This window comes from Bidens hawaiensis, unplaced genomic scaffold (assembly GCF_021521415.1).
Source record: "Bidens hawaiensis isolate Kalapana, Puna unplaced genomic scaffold, B.hawaiensis_p1.1 tig00021509_1, whole genome shotgun sequence".
NCBI classification, from domain to species: Eukaryota; Viridiplantae; Streptophyta; class Magnoliopsida; order Asterales; family Asteraceae; genus Bidens; species Bidens hawaiensis.
In genome coordinates, this window is record NW_027493343.1 from 87,751 (window position 1) to 106,855 (window position 19,105).

Genomic DNA, 19,105 nt, shown 5'->3' on the forward strand with positions numbered 1-19,105 from the left:
TGCATTACGTTAACGGCACTTTGCTACAAGGGGATGCCAAGTAGTCTAGGATTTATAGATTCCACCAACCGAAAGCGATAAACACATAGGCATATAAGCATAGAACACCAAATCGAGCAATTATTCAAGTAAAGTATACAACAACGTTTGTGGTTTAAGACGCAAGTATAAAGCATTTGATTTGAATAAGTATGAAATGTCACCCCAAAACAAAAGATAGAAAACGGGGTATGAATTTACTCACGTTCAAGTATAAAACTTGATCGGTAAAAGATGAATAACCGGATGGATGAAGTTTAACGAGCAAGGCCTAAATGACAATAAAATCTTGGATTTAGAATGGTTGTCTTGAAGATCTTTAAATAAAATAATTGTTGCAAAAAGTAAACAATTAAAGTTCAACGTTTAAAATGTAACTATTTAAGAATTTATAATAACAATCCTTTAAAAATGTAAGTCTGCTCGAAACCAGGTTAAAGTATCTAACCTTAATATTTACTTAACCAATGTTAAGTAATAAGGTGGGAAAAATGCTAAAATGCAAGTTCCTTTGGGACAAAGATACTAAAACGGGTTTTTAACGAGTGTTCGGGTTGTCGATTCGGGTCTTGACAAATGGTCAAACCCAAAGTCAACTTTCCAACATATTAATTGTTATGAGATAACTCATTAAAATATACTAACACTTAACCAAGTATGTAGATCTATTGTTTAGAACTAACAACGCACGTTAAGCGAGTGTTCGGTTTTGTCGGTCCAAACTATGTGATGAGATCAAGTTGGATCCAACAATTCCAAGTACTTAAGAAAATAATTAAAATCAGTTTGTAAACTATTTTCGGTTAAACCGAGGTTAGTCTTATACAAACCCACACCATGGAACTTGTAAATAAGATGAACAAACTAAAAAGGGTTAGTAGTTAGTCATAAGTGATATGTATAATAAGTTATGTGTGTGTAAATATATATCAAGAACACGAAGTCCTCCATGAAGCCTTGCCTTATGACATTCGAAACTTAACCAATCGGAGTCGGTGAAGTAACAAATAAAAGAAACAAGGGGTGTGTATTATATATATGTTGTACCACCATATTCAAGTGTTAGTAATATTAGATGAGCAAGTTAAAATGAAAGACTATAGTTAGTTGACCTTAAGAAATCAAAGTAACAAAATGTTGAAGATGAATACTTGGATTTGAGAGAGATTTTGGAGAAGATGAACAACCAAAATGGTGTATGGAGCCTTGCTTTTATAATGGTAAGAGTATGTTCATACAAATAGGGTAAAGATGCATGTGATGGTTGAAATGGTCAAACAAGTTTTTGGTAAATGACAATAATAGTCCCCAAAGTTTGGTTTAAGTCATTTTAAGGAGTTTTAAGGACCAAAAAGAATGTTTTTAAGACACAACAAGTGTAAAACAATATTGTAACATAAAATCCATCATTTTGATTATATCATAAGCTTTGGTTTACAAAATGGGTCGGTTTACATGATAAACGAATACAAAAACGAATACAAACGAGTCCCGAAATTGACGAATGTAACACGGGTCCACATTTCTTCCTAAAAGGGTAAAGGGTCCGGGTAGGGTATTAGGTAAAAGGTTCGGGTCTTACCCTTTGAACAGTCCTAATAATGAATGAACAGCCTTAAATATCATCAAGACGTTTTTGGACTAGACATGAAAGATACGAGGGTTTTGTCATTAATTAGTAGCTGATCATCAATAGCAACTTGATCATCAATGTTAACTAGTCATAAGTAATAAGTAATTATTGATCAAACAACCAGGATAAGCAGTAGCAACCGCATAATAATAGACAACTAGTGCCTCAAAAAATCTCATCCTATGAACTTTAAGGTGCATGATATTTCAGATTTGATTTTTAAGGAGGGCGAAACAGACACACTTCTTCATGAAGTTACGTTGTTTCAACTTAAACGCATGAGGTTTCCTTACCTGTAAAAGGTAAGTCTTTAGCCTATTAAAATTAAACACGTGAACTTTTTTTCACTCGTTTCATAGAACTTTCTATCTTATCCGCTTAAGATTTCATACGCAAAGAATACTTAACTTAAATAATGAGATTATACACAATTAAAAAGCTAGTGATGAAGAAAACATATATACTAACATACAAGTACATAAGACAAACTGGATGCTAATAGTTACTGAAATAGACACATGATGCTAATATATGAGTGCCACTCAACATTTGTTCATAACAAGTCAGCGCTTTCACCAAATAATATCATGACAGGACCCTATAAATTCCCACTTTTCTTGTAATGTTTTTCTTTTCGATATCAGATTATACGCGGCAGAAGAATAAACACCTAGCAACCATTCTGCCTATATTATGCTGCCAAATCTTATATATGCAGTGGGTTGTAGGTAATATATGCCAATTAATGCCCATAGGCTAAACTCAGTTATGCTGTGTTTTGGAAAGGAAATAAAAATCATAGTTAGGTGTGTTTGAGGATATATAAAAGTTTTAAACCGAAAGTAACAGACATATAAATAAAAATTGGTTAAACGATTATAGAGAGTTATTGATTAACTTGTTGAATGATTATTACATCGACAAGGTCTTTAAATACATGTATATACGTTTAAGTAACCGTTTGACGGCTAGTTAACGCTTATCGTGGTTATTAATTATTAACAGCCATATCGACCGGTTAAGAATGTCCAACTAATGTACTATTATGAATTACAAACCATAATAATAATAATAACAACTAATAGTGTTTTAAGTTTAATATTAACAGGATTGGTGGACTCAAAGATTTAAATTCTGCTTTTCTTCCTGTGCAAAAGAACAAAGATTCCATATATTTCTGTTATTCTGTATCTATAACAAATTGAACATGAAATTAGCTTACTCCACTATTCACTTTTTTTTCTAAATTTATTTAGAAAAATCAAACTTTTGGCAAACTTTAGTTTTTTTTTTCATGTTATTTATATCATAATAGATGAGAAGAGAATTCATGACATCTTAAAATTATCTTGAGAAAGTTCAAATAACTATTTCATATATCAGGCGGTAAAATAGATGAGTTAAGGAGGTCGGGTTGGATTGACCAAGAAACATTAACTTTTAATCGTTCTAAAAATCAACATCACTTGATGCTCAAATCATGATTAGAAATAATCATTCGAACAATTCTAAACTCTTAAGATTAGCTCAAAACTTTTTTTTAAAACCTGACACGTTCATATAAGTCGAAGTTGCGACTTCTATTCAACAAGTATCCGATGATTCGCTCTCATATTTTTTCCACACTATATATTGTATGGTCACATCTATTGCTTTTTACAAAGAACAAAAACATATCATGGGTGGGTGGGAAGGGATCAGAATATGATTTTGTGACTTTTAGGGGACAAGAGGAGGAGAATATTCCCTTTCTCCATCATATTATTGCATTCTTTTAACCTGTACTTTCAGATTTAGCACAGCCACCATTCATAAAAAAACACAGAATAAACATAAGAGTAATAAATTTAATAACCTTTTAACACAAACTATTGTCATGCTGCCCTCTAACTTGGTAAGATTTACGCTGTCTCCGAGAATTGTGAAAAAAATTTGAGCCGTAGACGAAAACAATTATAGGTCTTAAATTAGTTGATTAATTGAGTTTAAACATTAAGAATCATATTTTTTATAAAAATATATGCATAAATTTTAAGAAAAAAAAAATTCAGGTCTACCAGGATTTTGGGGTGGGGTCGGTCGACACCTGGCCCTGCCTCATAACCGGTCTTTCCAAGATTGTACCAAACTTTAAGTCCACAACAATCACGGAAATTATCGTTGTTACATCTCATACACGCTTGTTGATAAAGAAACTTTGCAACATATTCTGTTGCATTTCCGTTGCGTTCCCGCGTACGTTGAAGCAAACCAAAGCCATACTTCCTACTTCCTCAGTAGACATGACATCCCACAAACCGTCAATTGCAATTATCAAGCACTCGTTTTCATATCTGTCCTGATGGTACAAGTCACCTTAGGATATAGCCGCGCTTACATAAGGCTTCATCGATCGATCTCCTGAAAATATTATGTCATATATATTGAAAATTAATATCAATTTTTTTTAAAATAAATAAAAATATGGGAAGAATAATATAGAACCTATTACCCTTGTCATGGCAAGAACACCATCAACTCTCAATACCCCCACACGAGTCTGCGCTCGTACTACAAAACCTCCATTGTCGATAATCCTTTCCTACTCATCTAACCTGTTAGGCTGTTAAAACATAACACTTGCAGGATTTTAGCAAATAGAAACCAAAATACACTTTATTATTGATTGTAGCTATGAATTGCCTCTTCAACTGGCAGCGAGTCATTTTTGTTAGTTATCCAAAAATTACTGATGTGATATATTATGTATCATTTAGTATACATGTATGTTCTGGTCGCAACTGATGTGATATATACTAATTAACCAGCTGAATTGTTGAGCCTGGGTTCGAATCGTCAAAAGCTTGAGCCGACTTGTTTATTATTAACATTTGTAAGATACACATGATACAGAATCTATAAATTGTGTAAATCATTATTTGCATATTTTAAAATTTGGTATGGTATGTAAAAGAATTTGGGTTTTACTTTTATACGAGCCAAGCGAAAGGTTTTAAGATCAAGAGAATAATTAACTTTTCTTTCAGTCATGAGCGAGTCACAAGCTGGGAAGAACTTGACTCGGGCTTGGCTTGTTTAGAAATGACTTGATTTCGACCAAGTCTAGACCGAGCAAAAAACTTCACGCGATCTGTAAGCTTTTTAAATAGCCCTATTTTGGTCTTTTTATTCGGTACACAAGCAGTTTAATTTATTATTTATTCCATTATAAAATATTACTATGTGACTTATATTATGTTATCAAATATACATGTATCTTTCTCATGGCAATTGATGTGATATACAAGTTTCAAGTTTAAGTTCTAAATATATACATATTTAAAACTCATAAGTAACTTTAATTTAACCTTTTTGTTAAATAAGCATTAACTATTTTATTTTTTTTTTGCAAATAATACGGTGGCTAGCATGGCATCAAATGATGCTATCAAGTAAAATCAATTAAAATAAGGTGGTTGCTATAAATATTGTAATGTCTGCCATGGTAACCAACTTCAAGAATAAATAATAGAGTAACAAGCTTCAAACTTTTTAACAAAACTTTTTAACCAAACTGCAACATGCATATCTTAAGACTGCATTTTTAAGTCCACAACAATAACCGAAAAGTTATCGCTGCTACATCGTACACACGCCTGTTGATATAGAAATTTTGCAACATAACCTGTTGCGTCTTCTTTGTGTCCCCGCGTCCGTTGAAGCAAAACAGACGCCATACTCCCCACTTCTTCGGTCGACATCACATCCCACAAGCCATCACTTGCAATTACTAAGCACTCGTCCTCGTCGGTCCTTGTGGTAAAAGTAAACTCAGGAACTGCGCTGACAGATGGCTTCAACGAGCGATCCCCTAAAAATATATCATATATATTGAAAATCGATATCATTTTAAAAAAAACATGGGAAGAATAATATCGAACCTATGGCCCTCGTCATGGCAAGAACGCCATCAACTCTTAATACACCGTACTGGTCCGGGACTACAAAACCTCCACTCTCAATAATCCTTTCCTCCTCATCTAACCTGCTAGGCTGTTAATTATAAAACAAAACACTTGCACAATTTTAGCAAAATCGAAACCAAAATACATTTTATTATTGATTGTATGTAGCTATGAATCGCCTCTTCAACCGGTAACAAGTCATTTTTCGTTGATCATCCAAAAATTACTGATGTGATATTTTACTAACTAGTAGACATGTTGAGCTCGAGCTCAAATCGTCAAAAGCTCGAGCCAACTTGTGGCACGTTGAGCCTACTTGTTTATTATTTAGATTTTACTCGTATTTGTAAGATACGCATAATGCAGAATTTATAAACCGCATAAATTAATTACCATAAATCACATTTTTTTATAGTTTGATGGTTTCATATTTGGCATGAAACACAAATTTAATTGAAATATAAGACAAGGAAGGCTGAAAAAGAAACCTTATGATCTACCGTGAGCGGAATGGTGTAGGACCCGCGAGACAGAACGGCCCTGCTATCACCACAATTAGCCGCCACAATCTGGCAAGGGGAAATAAGCACGACAACTGCCGTGGATCCGGATGAGAAGTGATTTATACAAGCGTGGTCGACATCCCGATAAGCTAGAGAAAGTGCAGACTCCCACTTTCTAGTCCATATATCCGTATCACCTTCGCATTCCCAAGCTTCTTTAACAGCTTGGTCCATTGAGTGAGCACAATACTCACTAACCTGTGCCACATTATCAATGAGTAAGAAAACCATTTAGATCTCCATACTATATTTTGTCAATGCCACCTTCTTAATTTCTAATGGTAACAATTTTTGAAAGATAACTCTTTTATATGGAAAATCTTAAATCCATTCATACAAGAAAACCTAATAATATAAACGCTCGAAATGATGATAAGTATCCAGACTTATATCCTAAATAAAGAAAACGTGTTGGGAGCGTTACTACTTACTACAACTTTTGTTAAAATATACAACACTTGGGGAACAAGAAAAATGGTTGGCAGAATGCTACAAAGAAGGAAGATAATATTAGTTAATAATATTAGTTTGAATTTGAATATGTTTTTAGTATTTGTGTTGGAGTCAAATTAGGAACCGTAGAGTGCAAGTTTTGTTTGGTTATAAAAGCCACTTTAGTTTAGTTATTTTATTGTATTGTTTATTTTTGAGTTAATAAACCAGAAAAGAGTCGTACACAAGTTGTGTACAAAATTCTCAATGTTCATAGTTGCTTAATTCAACACTTTAAAACGTAACAACTTTTATCACATCAATGACGCGACGAACAATTATATAGAATCAAATATCATAGAAATGCATCATTTATGAATGCTAATATTTTCCAGTGGTGTTTCATTACTTTACTATCCATTGTGTGAGAATATGTATTTCGAGCAAGGCATTCCTCTTCTATATATATATATGGAGAACTTGCTCTTGTAGTTTAGAGTGTCTTCTTAAATATTTTGTGTGATTTTATACATTTATTAAGCATTCTGAATTATAAAATTAAGTGTGTTCGGTCATCAAGCAATTTTTAGCATCTTAGTGAGTGGCGGATCCTTCACTACAATTATACTTTTTCGTTGTGATTCCACACAGGGATGCTGATTATTTCTTTTTACCGGATTGAATTGTGATTCCATTGGCGTTTAAAAATCGGGTAAAAACATGTTGTATCTTAAGAAAATTTTACCTAAAAGAATTTAAAAAAGGGAAAAGAAAACAGTGTTCGAACACTTAACCTTTGATTAAAAGATTACAAGGCTAAACACTCCAATGTGTGAGCTTTTAAAACTAGTAACTTAAGAGGCTTTAACATTCCCTTCTATGTGGTATATCTCATTTCATTTATATTCAAAGTCCAAATTCACATATTTAATATCCTGAACTTGTCCAAAACAATATGTGAAGGTTTGAAAAGCACCTCAAAATCAATGCTTTGAAGTATAACTATAGTTTTTGTGAGTAAAACAAACTTTCATACTAAATTAGTTGTATCTTGAACCATATTAATTCATATCAACATCGCAATCTACATCAATGAGCCAATACATACTTATTAAAATTTTATGAAAATACATATACATCTATACATATATCCATATTCATTTTTCATTGTTTCAAATTATACATGTTACATTACTACAATGTCTAGCTATTTGTATTTGTGTGTGTTATTCATGTGTGCTCTTATTAACTTATAACGTAAATGTTGTGTGCGTATTTGTGTATATGATCTCAGGGATCATAGAAGCAATGCCGCATAAAAAGAAGATTTATTGCAATGTATCTCCATAAGAACCATAAATAGAAAGACGTGAAATATTAGCAAAAATATAGATTTTAGACGCAATAGAAAGGAATGCTGTAACCGGGGTGGGTGAACCCTTATAGATATCCGGTGACCACATATATAGAGTCAAAAGAGATATAGAATCCGAAGGGGAGGGGGTTTTTTTTCGGGGCTCGTGAGATGGAATAGATAGGGCCCCACGAGTTTTAAATTCGCCGCTGGTCTATCGAGAGGGAACGAGGAATTTTCAATAAAAAAGTTCAGTCAGTCAGTTTTATCATTTGCTTAAGAAAGTTCAACCTTTTTGTCGGCTAGCTAGGAAGGCTAAAAGCTAAAAGCAAAGTCCCCGTAACTGCCTGCGAATGAAAAACGTTCTGTTTCACTCGGGCAACTCCAAGAGAAGCCGATGAAAGAGCCCGCCTCGAACACAGAAGGAAGGTATGGAGATGGCACTGCTAGAACCAAGGTGCGTAGCCCCAAACCAAAAGCCTTATTCTTCAACAAGAGCTGGTCTAGTACTTCGGGGCAGTAACTCAAGGGGTTTGTCATCAGAATCATTAATCTTTACTATTTTCATGTATCATTTACTTTACCGAAAAAACAATACGAATTTGGATATAGAATCATTATGATACGAATATGGAAATAGATGTATATATGTGTGTGTATGTGTGTCATCGATGAGCCAATGACTACAACATAATCATTTTATATGAAAGCACGTATATACATATATATCCATATTCGTATCGTTTTTTCGTGGTTCACTTACGCTAGTATCTCTTGTATTTAAAACATTTCAAGGGTTTTATTGCTGAATTATTTAAAGTATTGACATAAACTCTAATCATTAGCCCACCAAATCCATGTATCTTTTACACTTAACTAGCTTATGAACTTAGTGATATAACATACGCGAGTGAAACATGTATACCAATATTCATATCCGCTTCGACATCTACCTCCATAATCAAATGTCTATAAGTTAATTAGTTAATCTTCTATAATTCAAACATGTATACACATTTTGTAGATATGTCATTTAGACGATTAAAATTATTTTTTTTAAAAGCCCTAATTCTATTTTAGCTATCCCCAATTAAAAAATAAAAATTCACAATTGGTACAACTAATTATAAATATACAAAGAAAACTATTTTTAGTAAACTTATAAAAATTGTTGTGTCTGAGTTGTAATATAATGATATTAATAATCTCTAACTGAATTAACTCTAGTTTTGAGATATCATATCCAGGTATATGATTATCATTTAAGTATTAATTATTATTATTATTATTATTATTATTATTATTATTATTATTATTATTATTATTATTATTATTATTATTATTATTATTATTATTATTATTATTATTATTATCAGAAAGTTTTTAAGATCTTTTTACCTCCGAACCACCATGACCGTCAAAAACACCAAAGTAATAAATCGGCGACTCCACCATCGCACACCGACACTCCGGCGCCGTACAACCACCGAAAGCATCACATTTCAGCCTCAAGAACCCCGGAACAACCGCCATCATATCCTCCATATACTGCCGACCACCTTGCGCCTCGTATACCCCCCATAGGAACCCATTATTCTTCCCAACACACACCCCGTTTTCGCTAGCACCCGATCCATTGCTATCGCTCCCATCACCTTCTCCACCAACTGCCAGATCACCTAAACCGACCACCACGTTGAGGTGTTCGTTGGGGAGTATGTAGATCTCGGTATCGGAGTCCGATGAGGAGTTGGTTGATGGTGATTTGCTGCTTGAAGCCATTGATTAATTGGAACGAAGGTTAAATTTGTAGAGAGAGAATGTATGTGTGTGTGAGAGAGAAAGAGAGAGAGAGATATGTATGACAATGTGTTTTGATCTTTAGGGTTTGGGTGACAATATAAAGGGGTGACAAAGATTTCATGTACTGACACGTGGAATTGAAGTAACTAGGTTGTGAGCTGTCTGACACAAAGTTTGTTTCATGTAAAAACAGTGATTACTTGTATACTTATCAAAACATGTTTTGACAGCTGGAAGAATGTACACAAATTGTGTGCTTACTCTTTGACTTTATTGACCAAGAAAGTTGATAAATGTGTGAGAAAGCCACTTAATGTGTTGAAAGTGTTAGTAACCGAATTTAATAAAAGACAGAAGTTGTTAGAGAATGTGTGAGTTATCATTGTTGTTTTTAGCGATCAACAAAAGTGTGAGTTATTGTTAAAGAAAAATATTTAATGTTTGTTTTCTTTTTGTAACCTAAGATATATCCGCTTAAGCTACTCATAAATCGGCTTGGGCTGCTAATTAACGTTACGAAGGGGAACAACATTTAACATTTACCATTAAAATTTAATATAATGAAAAGAAATTGTTCATTGAATTCTAACGTGTCATTGTGTTAACCATTTTCGTTATTACTATATGAGTACGGAGGACTATTGCTTTGGTTTTATCATTTATGAAACAATGTGTGGTTGCTCGAACCCGTAATCAATCATATTTACGATGGGGGCATTCTCTATTTTAGTTGGAAAAGAAAGTCAGAAGTTTATATGAACTGTCCAAGGAAGAATAAGAGGAAAACAAAAAGTAGAAAGACTTTGGTAATTTATATCATAATAGGTATTTATGTCCCAGCATTAGAAATAAGAATAATGAAACATAAGGAAGAGAGTATATCTTTTTTTGTATAGGATGCAAGTGAAGAGGCGGGGGCTCTCCATCTTAAGGAAGACTGTATTTAGGATTTGGTAATCTAAAGCTTTTCTTACTCTGTTAGCTCGTATTAGACTGTGCTTTATAAAATGTAGTCATTCCCACCCCATTTTCACGGTTTAGACTGCTCCTATTTCGCTTGTTGCTACTGAGAGAATCGATTTTGCCTCACATGTCTCAAAACTTTGGACCCATCTCACATCAATAATCGATCCCTACCGCCTAAGTAGTTTAAGACGGGTACTTTTATAGTATATACCCGCATGCCAAATATGGTTCGTAACAACAATGGTATATATTGAAGTGTGCGTCATCACGAGGGCAATTTAAGTGCAACGAAATGCCTTAAGAATATGGTTCGCGAAGTATCTAGCTTATCGGTAATCTCCCATTTCCAATGTCGAGAGACTTAAATAACTATGCATGACAAAAATGGGAAATTATATGAAAAAAGACAAGAATCAAGTAATTTTCTATGTAAAATGAAATATTTTCGATCATTTCTCCCCTCTAAAAGATTTTTTTTTAAAGAAAAAATCAAAGGCAAGACGTAAAATATATGTTTATCAAATATCTAAATTTAGATTTAAATAAAATCTATATACAATTTATTAAATACATAAGCTATACATATAATCTAAAAGGTTATATGAGCAACATTCTTATGCATAATATATTTCTCTGTATAATGGATGTCTTTTGCATACACCTCAAGTTGTTTTTACCTATATGCCCCAAATGCGCCTTTTATATCGGACATCACTTCAAGCAGTCAAAAGCAATATTGGGGTGTATGTCTCGCGCCTATGCATGCTTTTAAATCGAAGATGTCAAATAATGATTATGAAGTGAATGTTTTCTTTACATGTCACGGTTTGTTTCATTTTTTGTCGTTAGCGATGGATAGTGACGTATACTTGATGATGAAAGTGTTTCGTGGTGACGTGAGAGGTAATTGATGACGGACTCCTAAAGTAACATGTGGTAGAGTTTGGAGATGGATAAATTCCTTGTAAACTGTATAACGATATATGAATAATAACTTGAAAATCAAATTAGAAAGTTTAAAAACGATCTAAGAATTTAAAATCAAATCTATAACGAATTTATAAACATTATATAAAAATATGTTAATAATAATTCAATATATCAAAATTTATTAACAAAAAATATTTTATAAAGCTTTACACATCAACTAATCACACATATTTAAAGTGAATTATAATTATAGGTGCAACCAAAATAAACAATTTAGACTATATATTGAGTTAATTTCATTTACACTTTTTATTTATAATAAACATTTAGTTTTTTAAGTTTATTTCATTTAACACTTTAATTTAATAATAAACATTTTAGATATTTTAGTTTATTTCGTTTAATATTTTGTTTTTATGATAACAAACTAAAAATCATATACAAATAGTCACTTTTATGGTTTTGGTGAAAGTTATGCTAAATATTGTTAAGTAAACACTTTAATTTATTGTTGATGGCCACTTGACCCACTGATATTTGATGTTTATTTCGATTAGATTAATTCGGGTTTTTTTTAACGGCCAACTAAGTAACGCCGGTTATCCCGTATGCGGCCTCCATTGACTAAAGGTAGCCCGAGCCGACACTAGTCCGGACGGACGGAGCCCCTAGCGGTCCACCTGTTGAGGGATTCACCGGATAAAACCCGACCCCCACGCCCGCCAAACGACACGACAGCGAGGAGCCGGTAAAACCGGGTGAGATCAGGACTCGAACCTTGGCAAGCCAGGGTCATCCCTCATATCTCCCATATAAGTTGGTGATAGTGAGGTTTGATCCCCCTACACCTCTCACTTGTAAAGTGAGTGCTCTACCATTAAACCACAACCAACTTATAGATTAATTCGGGTTTGATTCTCAAAAGTGGATAATTAATAAGTAGTATTTTAGAATAGATTTATGAGAATGTGTTTTTGTCATTAATCAAGTATTTATGAGGGTGTGTTTAGGAGATTACCTCGTCTAAATTATTAAATATGTAATACTTTCACAAATGTATATCATTTTTTTATTAAAGAAACCAACAATGTATCGATCATTATTTACCCAATGGCTTTTAGACTTTCTACAACGGCGTCCTTCGAGAAAAACCTTGGCCTATATGACGTATGCCCTTATAAGTTCCGAGTTAGAGATATTTGCCCTTAATACATTAAGTTTTTGGAAGCTCGAAATCCGTCCATTAATCCGAACAAGTGGTGGGGCCAAGTAGAAATAATATATTTTTGGTTTTATATATGTTTTAAAATTCTTCAAATGCATTAATTAATCACTTGTATGTATATCATGTAATTTAACGAGTTTTACATTACATTTATTTATATATTTTTATACCATTTTCATTCCTTTTATACTATAATTTCTATAAAATATTTTATATTAGCGAAGCTTTTATTTATTATAATAAGTTAACTGAAAAAATTATAAATAATTAGTGAGGAAATTTAATGGTATTGACGTAAAGAAAAAAAGAAAATAAGTGTTTTTAAGTAGCGGAAATTTAGTCTAACATCTAACGTAAGAGATGCGAATAGTCTTACAGCAATTACCGAGTACCCACCTTCACCCATCCTTGCATTTTCATGTCATTTTTAATTAATTTTCACAATTAAATTATTTGCTCTACTAACTTAATGAATTTTTTATATCCTACAAACAAAAAAATCTGTTATATCAGAATATTATATTATTTAAAAAAACATAGAATCGAGTCCTTGTGAATGCGCAGAGCAATACATAATACTACATGCTTAAACATCAAATAATCTGATGGAATATTTAATATATGTACAAATATTCGTTACGTTTCTGCACAAATTTGTTTGTAACCTTGAACGCCTTAACATAATTGGTCAGGATGAAAACTATATAATGTGACACGTTCATAGTCGTATATCTGTCATCGGTGAACACCCATTACATGTGCTTATAGTAATCCTACAGATATTGTGCCTAATGAATTAATGCATCTTTTTAAGATCAGTTTTGATCCGAACTTATTTTAAAATCAACCAAATTATTTTTTTTAAGAAACTCAGTTATTAAACTCAACCAAATCGGTCTTTTTTATAAAGAAAATCAGCTAATTATGACCCTTTTAAAGAAAATCAGCTAATTATGACCCGAACCCGTCCTGACTTGTTTACCCGATCATCCCGACTCCTCCCTTGCTATTCTACACAAATTAAACAAACACTGGTAAATCTATGTCTATGGTTGGGTCTTATATACTAAATAGTTATTAACATGATAACATCAATCAAAATACTGTTTATATTACAAAAAAAATGTAATTATTGACAAACACCACCTCGATATTATTTTTACTATCACATTGACACAGAAATAAAAGAAATTTCGAATAGTTTGGATTCAGATTTTTGGATAATTCCGATACGAATTCGGACCTCGTCTTTTAACCTTAAGCACATCAAACAGCCCCGAAACCATCTCCGTTACCGCCACCGACACTCTTGTTTACATGAAACGCCGACTGCCTCGAGCGTTCGGTCAGTAACTTCAACGACAGCGGTGACGGCTCGATGTTATGATGATGGTCGGAATCTTTTAAGCTTAGTTGTTTCGACATCCCGACTAGTTCATCCAAACACATGGGCTCTTTTAATAGACTCGGGATTGGTTTCACAACCCGATGGTGTGATGCATCGGGTCCGGTAATGTTATAATTAGTTGATTCGTCTAACCAGGACATCATTGATGGCCACACCGGGAATGGAATCGGTATGTAAGCGGGGTAAAAAGCTGGTATTATTGGCGGAAGCTCGTTCGCAGGTGGTATTAGTGCTTCTTCTTTAATGTTTTCATTTAATATTTCACTTGTAGAAGCTTCAGTTTGTTGATTTGGTTCATTAGAGTTGTCAGTATGATCCGCCCTGGCTGCTGGTGGCAGCAAGAAATGGTCTTCCGGTGGTTCTGCAGCCTGCGGGACACACCGTGTTAAACAATCTATGCACCATAAACTTATGGAAACTAATTAATTTTATATAAGAAGCAAGACAAATTACCATGTCGAAAAGACTATAACACCTTTTTCGTCGGGTGGAACTGCATTGTCGAATGAAGTATTTTTGCGCATGACTTGCAACTTGTGTAGGAGTTCTCGATAAGACATAATTACGGGCTATGCCACGCCAGTCACCTTTGCCTAATTTTTGGAGACCAAGTAGGAACAACCGATGCTCATCTTCTGTCCACGGTGTACCTACAATAATGCAGCCATTTATTGCATTAATTTACCAACTGTTTATTCTTATCATGGACCAAGTGTTTATCTTCATGTGCTGGACTTATGTCTACTGGTATTAAAGTTTTCAAACACAATACAACCTCAGTGTGCTGATGTGTTTCACAGTTTTAGTAAGTTAGGTTTATAAGTTACAATGGTAGGTAAATCACTTAATGATGATTAGCATATAGATATCAAAATATCCCATATTTAACCGATAGAAAACAGTTAATGTCACGCGGACTTGTTAGCATGGCAGTGAGTTAAAACAAGTATGGTTTGGCCTTAAAACATTTCGTCTTTTAAATAGATCGACGCGTTTAAGGCATGTTAATAACTTTACATTCGTGTCTAAGCAGGTGGTTAAACACCTGTTAATGAGCTGTTCAAACCTGTTTCTGTTTTATTTATTTATAATTTTTATAAAAAAATAAATAAAATACATGCCCTAGTTAGTGGATTCACTGTGTGATATTATCGTGTTCTTAAACAGGTCGCTAAACAGGCCATCATGCGTAACCTATTTCTAAACATGTTATGTTCGTGTTTGGAAAAAATCGACAAGATTAATTTTCTTGTCGTGTTCGTATAAAGCAAAACACATAATCGTGCCTAGCACATTACTTATAGTATCGACACCAACCGTGCTACGTAACTAGTCGTGTTCTCTGGTCCAACCCGATAAAAACCGAAAACTGTGAAAGACACAAGATCCCGAACAAAACCCGCATATTCGTACGTTGACCCCAACACGACCCATTTGACTCGAGCTTATATTATTTTTCGCATATCAATACTTCAAATTTACATTTTACAACCAAAAAAGAAAAGTACAAATTTATATAAAATAGACAGAATTACAGAAATTGTCCTTTATGTTTACCCCAAATTTCACTGGTGGTCATTTATCTTTCAAATTGATGTTTATTATCCTTTACGTTTTAAAAAGTAACACTTTTTGTCCTTTAGGCCTAACCCAGTTAAAAAACTCGTTAAGTCTTGTCACGTGCTTCTCACGTTGGGGTATTTCCGTCATTTCAGGTCCGGTTATGTTTCCCCCCATTAAATACCCAATTCCACCCCTAATCAAACCGGACCTGAAATGACGGAAATACCCCCACGTGAGAAGCACGTGACAAGACTTAACGAGATTTTTTAATTGGGTTAGGCCTAAAGGACAAAAGGTGTTACTTTTTAAAACGTAAAGGATAATAAACATCAATTTGAAAGATAAAGGACCACCAGTGAAATTTGGGGTAAACATAAAGGACAATTTCTGTAATTCTGTCTATAAAATACTCACATTTTAGTTATAAAATATTGTGTTAACTTAGTTTTTAGTTTTAAATTTTGGCTTACCCAACCAATTTAATATATTACATAAAACACATTAATAAAATATACAATAACATATAAATAGGTTAAACGGGTCAACTCACAAACCCGCCAGAGTTGACCCAACCCGTTTAGCTAAACAGGTTCGCGTAGGGCTGTAAACGAACCGAACGAACACGAACAAGGCGTTGTTTGTGTTCGTTCGTTAAGGAAATAATGTGTTCACGAACACTTACCGAACGAGATTTTATGTTCGTGTTCGTTCATTAAGGAAATTAGTGTGTTCACGAATAAGGCTGGTAGGGCCCTAGTCCTGTAACCATTTAGAAGGGGCAATGATAATTCCTAACTGAGAAGGAGGATGTATAGCTGATATAGGATCTTGTGGAACCCTCTCCCCTTGAGGATTGGATTGACTTGGTTATTGCGGAACCAGCGTTCTCACTTTGCCAACTTTGGGAACAACCGTATGATGGAAAACGACTTTCACGTTCGGTTCAGAGAGCACTTTTTTCGTTGAGAATTCCTCGGGCTAAATGCATGGCTTCGACTCCTAATTCTACCTTTAAAGGGCTTCGTTTCGGCCTATGAAATCTCAGTTCTGTGGTTCACGAACACAAACAAAATCGGCAGAGCCTAGAGATTAAGACCGGTGTATTCATCAATGTGAATAATTAAAACATGTAAACTAATTGAACGAACACGAACAAGGGCATGTTCATTTCGTTCATTTAAGTATTTAACTTTAAACGAACAGGGACACTTAATCGAACAAATATTTATGTTCATGTTCGTTTATTTAAAAAATGAAAATTTGTGTTCGTTTGTTTAAAATCTAAACGAATATAACTGAACAAAGACAAATGAACATGTATGAACACAAACAAACATAAACGAACATAAGTGAAAACACTTAAATGAACACAAATTAACAAATATAAAACTTTAAGTAGATGATTTATCCAAATAATATTTAACTATTTTTTATTAATACATAAACAAACCTAAATAAACAGACAGAAACGAACATAAATGAACGAACGAACCATTTTGTTCATGTTTGTTCGTTTACTAAATAAACGAACTTCCCGCCGAAACAATTCAAGAACAGCTCACCGAACGTTCGGTTTGTTTACACTTCGCGGGCTCAACCCGAACCCATTTATACCAAACCCAAACAGTTAACAGTTCTCTGGTTACAACTACGGAGAAAAGTAAACCAAACCAAATCAAATGAAAACAAAATCAATGGTGATAAAAGGCAAAATAGAGAGATTTAATTGCAACATATATATAAATAATGAAAATTAAAACCTTTTTTACGATCGGCTCGGCGTTTAGCTTGAGCCGGATCATCAGACATGTAACCGTCGTCTATATGGTCAAAAGTCACAGGTGAAACGGCGGCTTGAGCCGATAGATTGCCCATGCTGGCACTCTTCTTCATGATTGAGCCGCCGTCGGTGAGTCTGACGCCGAAGAGCTTGACGCCACGTGTCGGACACGTGCGTGAGTTGTGGCCGTTGTGGCTGCAATGAGAGCATCGCCGAGTCATTTGTAGACTCGGCTTGGCACGGCTCACGACGGTCAACGATAGCCGGATTGACTTTTTAATTTGATTGCATGAATATGAAGAGAGAATAATAATAATATTATTAATAATAATAAATTTGGGTGGATTTGGATTTGGTTAAGGAAGCGGTGGGTGTACGTATCAGATAACGTCATGTTTTTATACCATAAATGAACGTATACATACCAAAATGGTACACAATGATGTATTTTAGTATTTATACTTAGAGGTGAGTAAATAAATCGCGGTTAACCGAACGTCCGAACTGATCCAAAAATTGAACTGGTTTGTTAGTGATTACGTAGATACTAGTTTGAAACTGATTGAAACCGTATGTTTAGAACAAGTTTGGAATTTTCTCCATCAAATTCGTTTCCAAACGGGCTAACCGAACCAAAACCGGCTTAAACTGAGCAAAAACCGATCATAAACCGGTTTTAACTTTTGTAGACCAAATCAAACTAGTTTTGAGTTTAAACCGGTTTGTGCACTTGTATTTATACATACATACATAATTAAGATTGTGTAGTTATCTATATCTATATCTTGGATTGACAAATGGGTTGGGGAAGCTCCTTTATGCACAAAATTCCCATCATTGTTTAATTTGGAGAGAAACAAAAGAGAGAAAACGTTGGAGGGTTCTTCAATTAATGGTTGGATTTGGACATGGATTATGGAGCCTGCCACCTCTCTAGAATTACAAGAATTTTGGGAGTGTCTTGATTTGTTGCCGGGAAGGACTTTGGGCGTAACGAAAGATAAGTGGAAATGGGCACTTGGAAAGATAGCGAATTTACTACAAAATCGGTCCGAGACCAAATTCAAAAATCTAGGGCTGGGTCGGTTTTTGTAATCGATTGGAATAGGTGGGTTCCGTTGAAGATCAACCTCTTTGGATGGCGGGCGGAAATAGGTAGAAATCGGATGCTCTCTTCAAGAGGAATGCTGTGAATGAGATATTATGGTGCCAAACTCGAAAGCTCTCTAACTTTCCTTCCCCATTGTTATAGCAGGCAGGCAGGTAAATCACTTTCTCTATTGTACGTTTACATCTGGTTTGTTTTTTATCTAATTAAATAAATTCTCCAATTTGTTACTACTATTTGCTTATGTTCAGTTGTATACATGACAATTAAGACCCACCCTGCAAGTGCTAATTGATTTGTATTTATGTGTTAGAAATGTGCTAATTTGATTTGTTTTATTTTATCCGGACTTTATTT

General features: G+C 34.0%; 2 protein-coding genes across 2 annotated transcripts; both read right to left on the reverse strand.

Moving 5' to 3' along the window:
• Positions 1-5,241: 5,241 nt before the first annotated feature.
• Positions 5,242-9,747, reverse strand: LOC143563715 (protein phosphatase 2C 56-like). Its single transcript, XM_077051200.1, has 4 exons — positions 9,364-9,747; positions 6,105-6,377; positions 5,593-5,704; positions 5,242-5,522 (listed from the first exon to the last, which is right to left on the reverse strand). Exons 1-4 carry the CDS (start codon positions 9,745-9,747, stop codon positions 5,242-5,244), a joined length of 1,050 nt encoding a protein of 349 aa, XP_076907315.1.
• Positions 9,748-14,155: 4,408 nt separating this feature from the next.
• On the reverse strand, positions 14,156-17,861 carry LOC143563716 (transcription factor MYBS3-like). Its single transcript, XM_077051201.1, has 3 exons — positions 17,621-17,861; positions 14,751-14,947; positions 14,156-14,665 (listed from the first exon to the last, which is right to left on the reverse strand). The coding sequence occupies exons 1-3, from the start codon at positions 17,859-17,861 to the stop codon at positions 14,156-14,158; spliced, it is 948 nt and encodes a 315-aa protein (XP_076907316.1).
• Between the last annotated feature and the right edge of the window lie 1,244 nt (positions 17,862-19,105).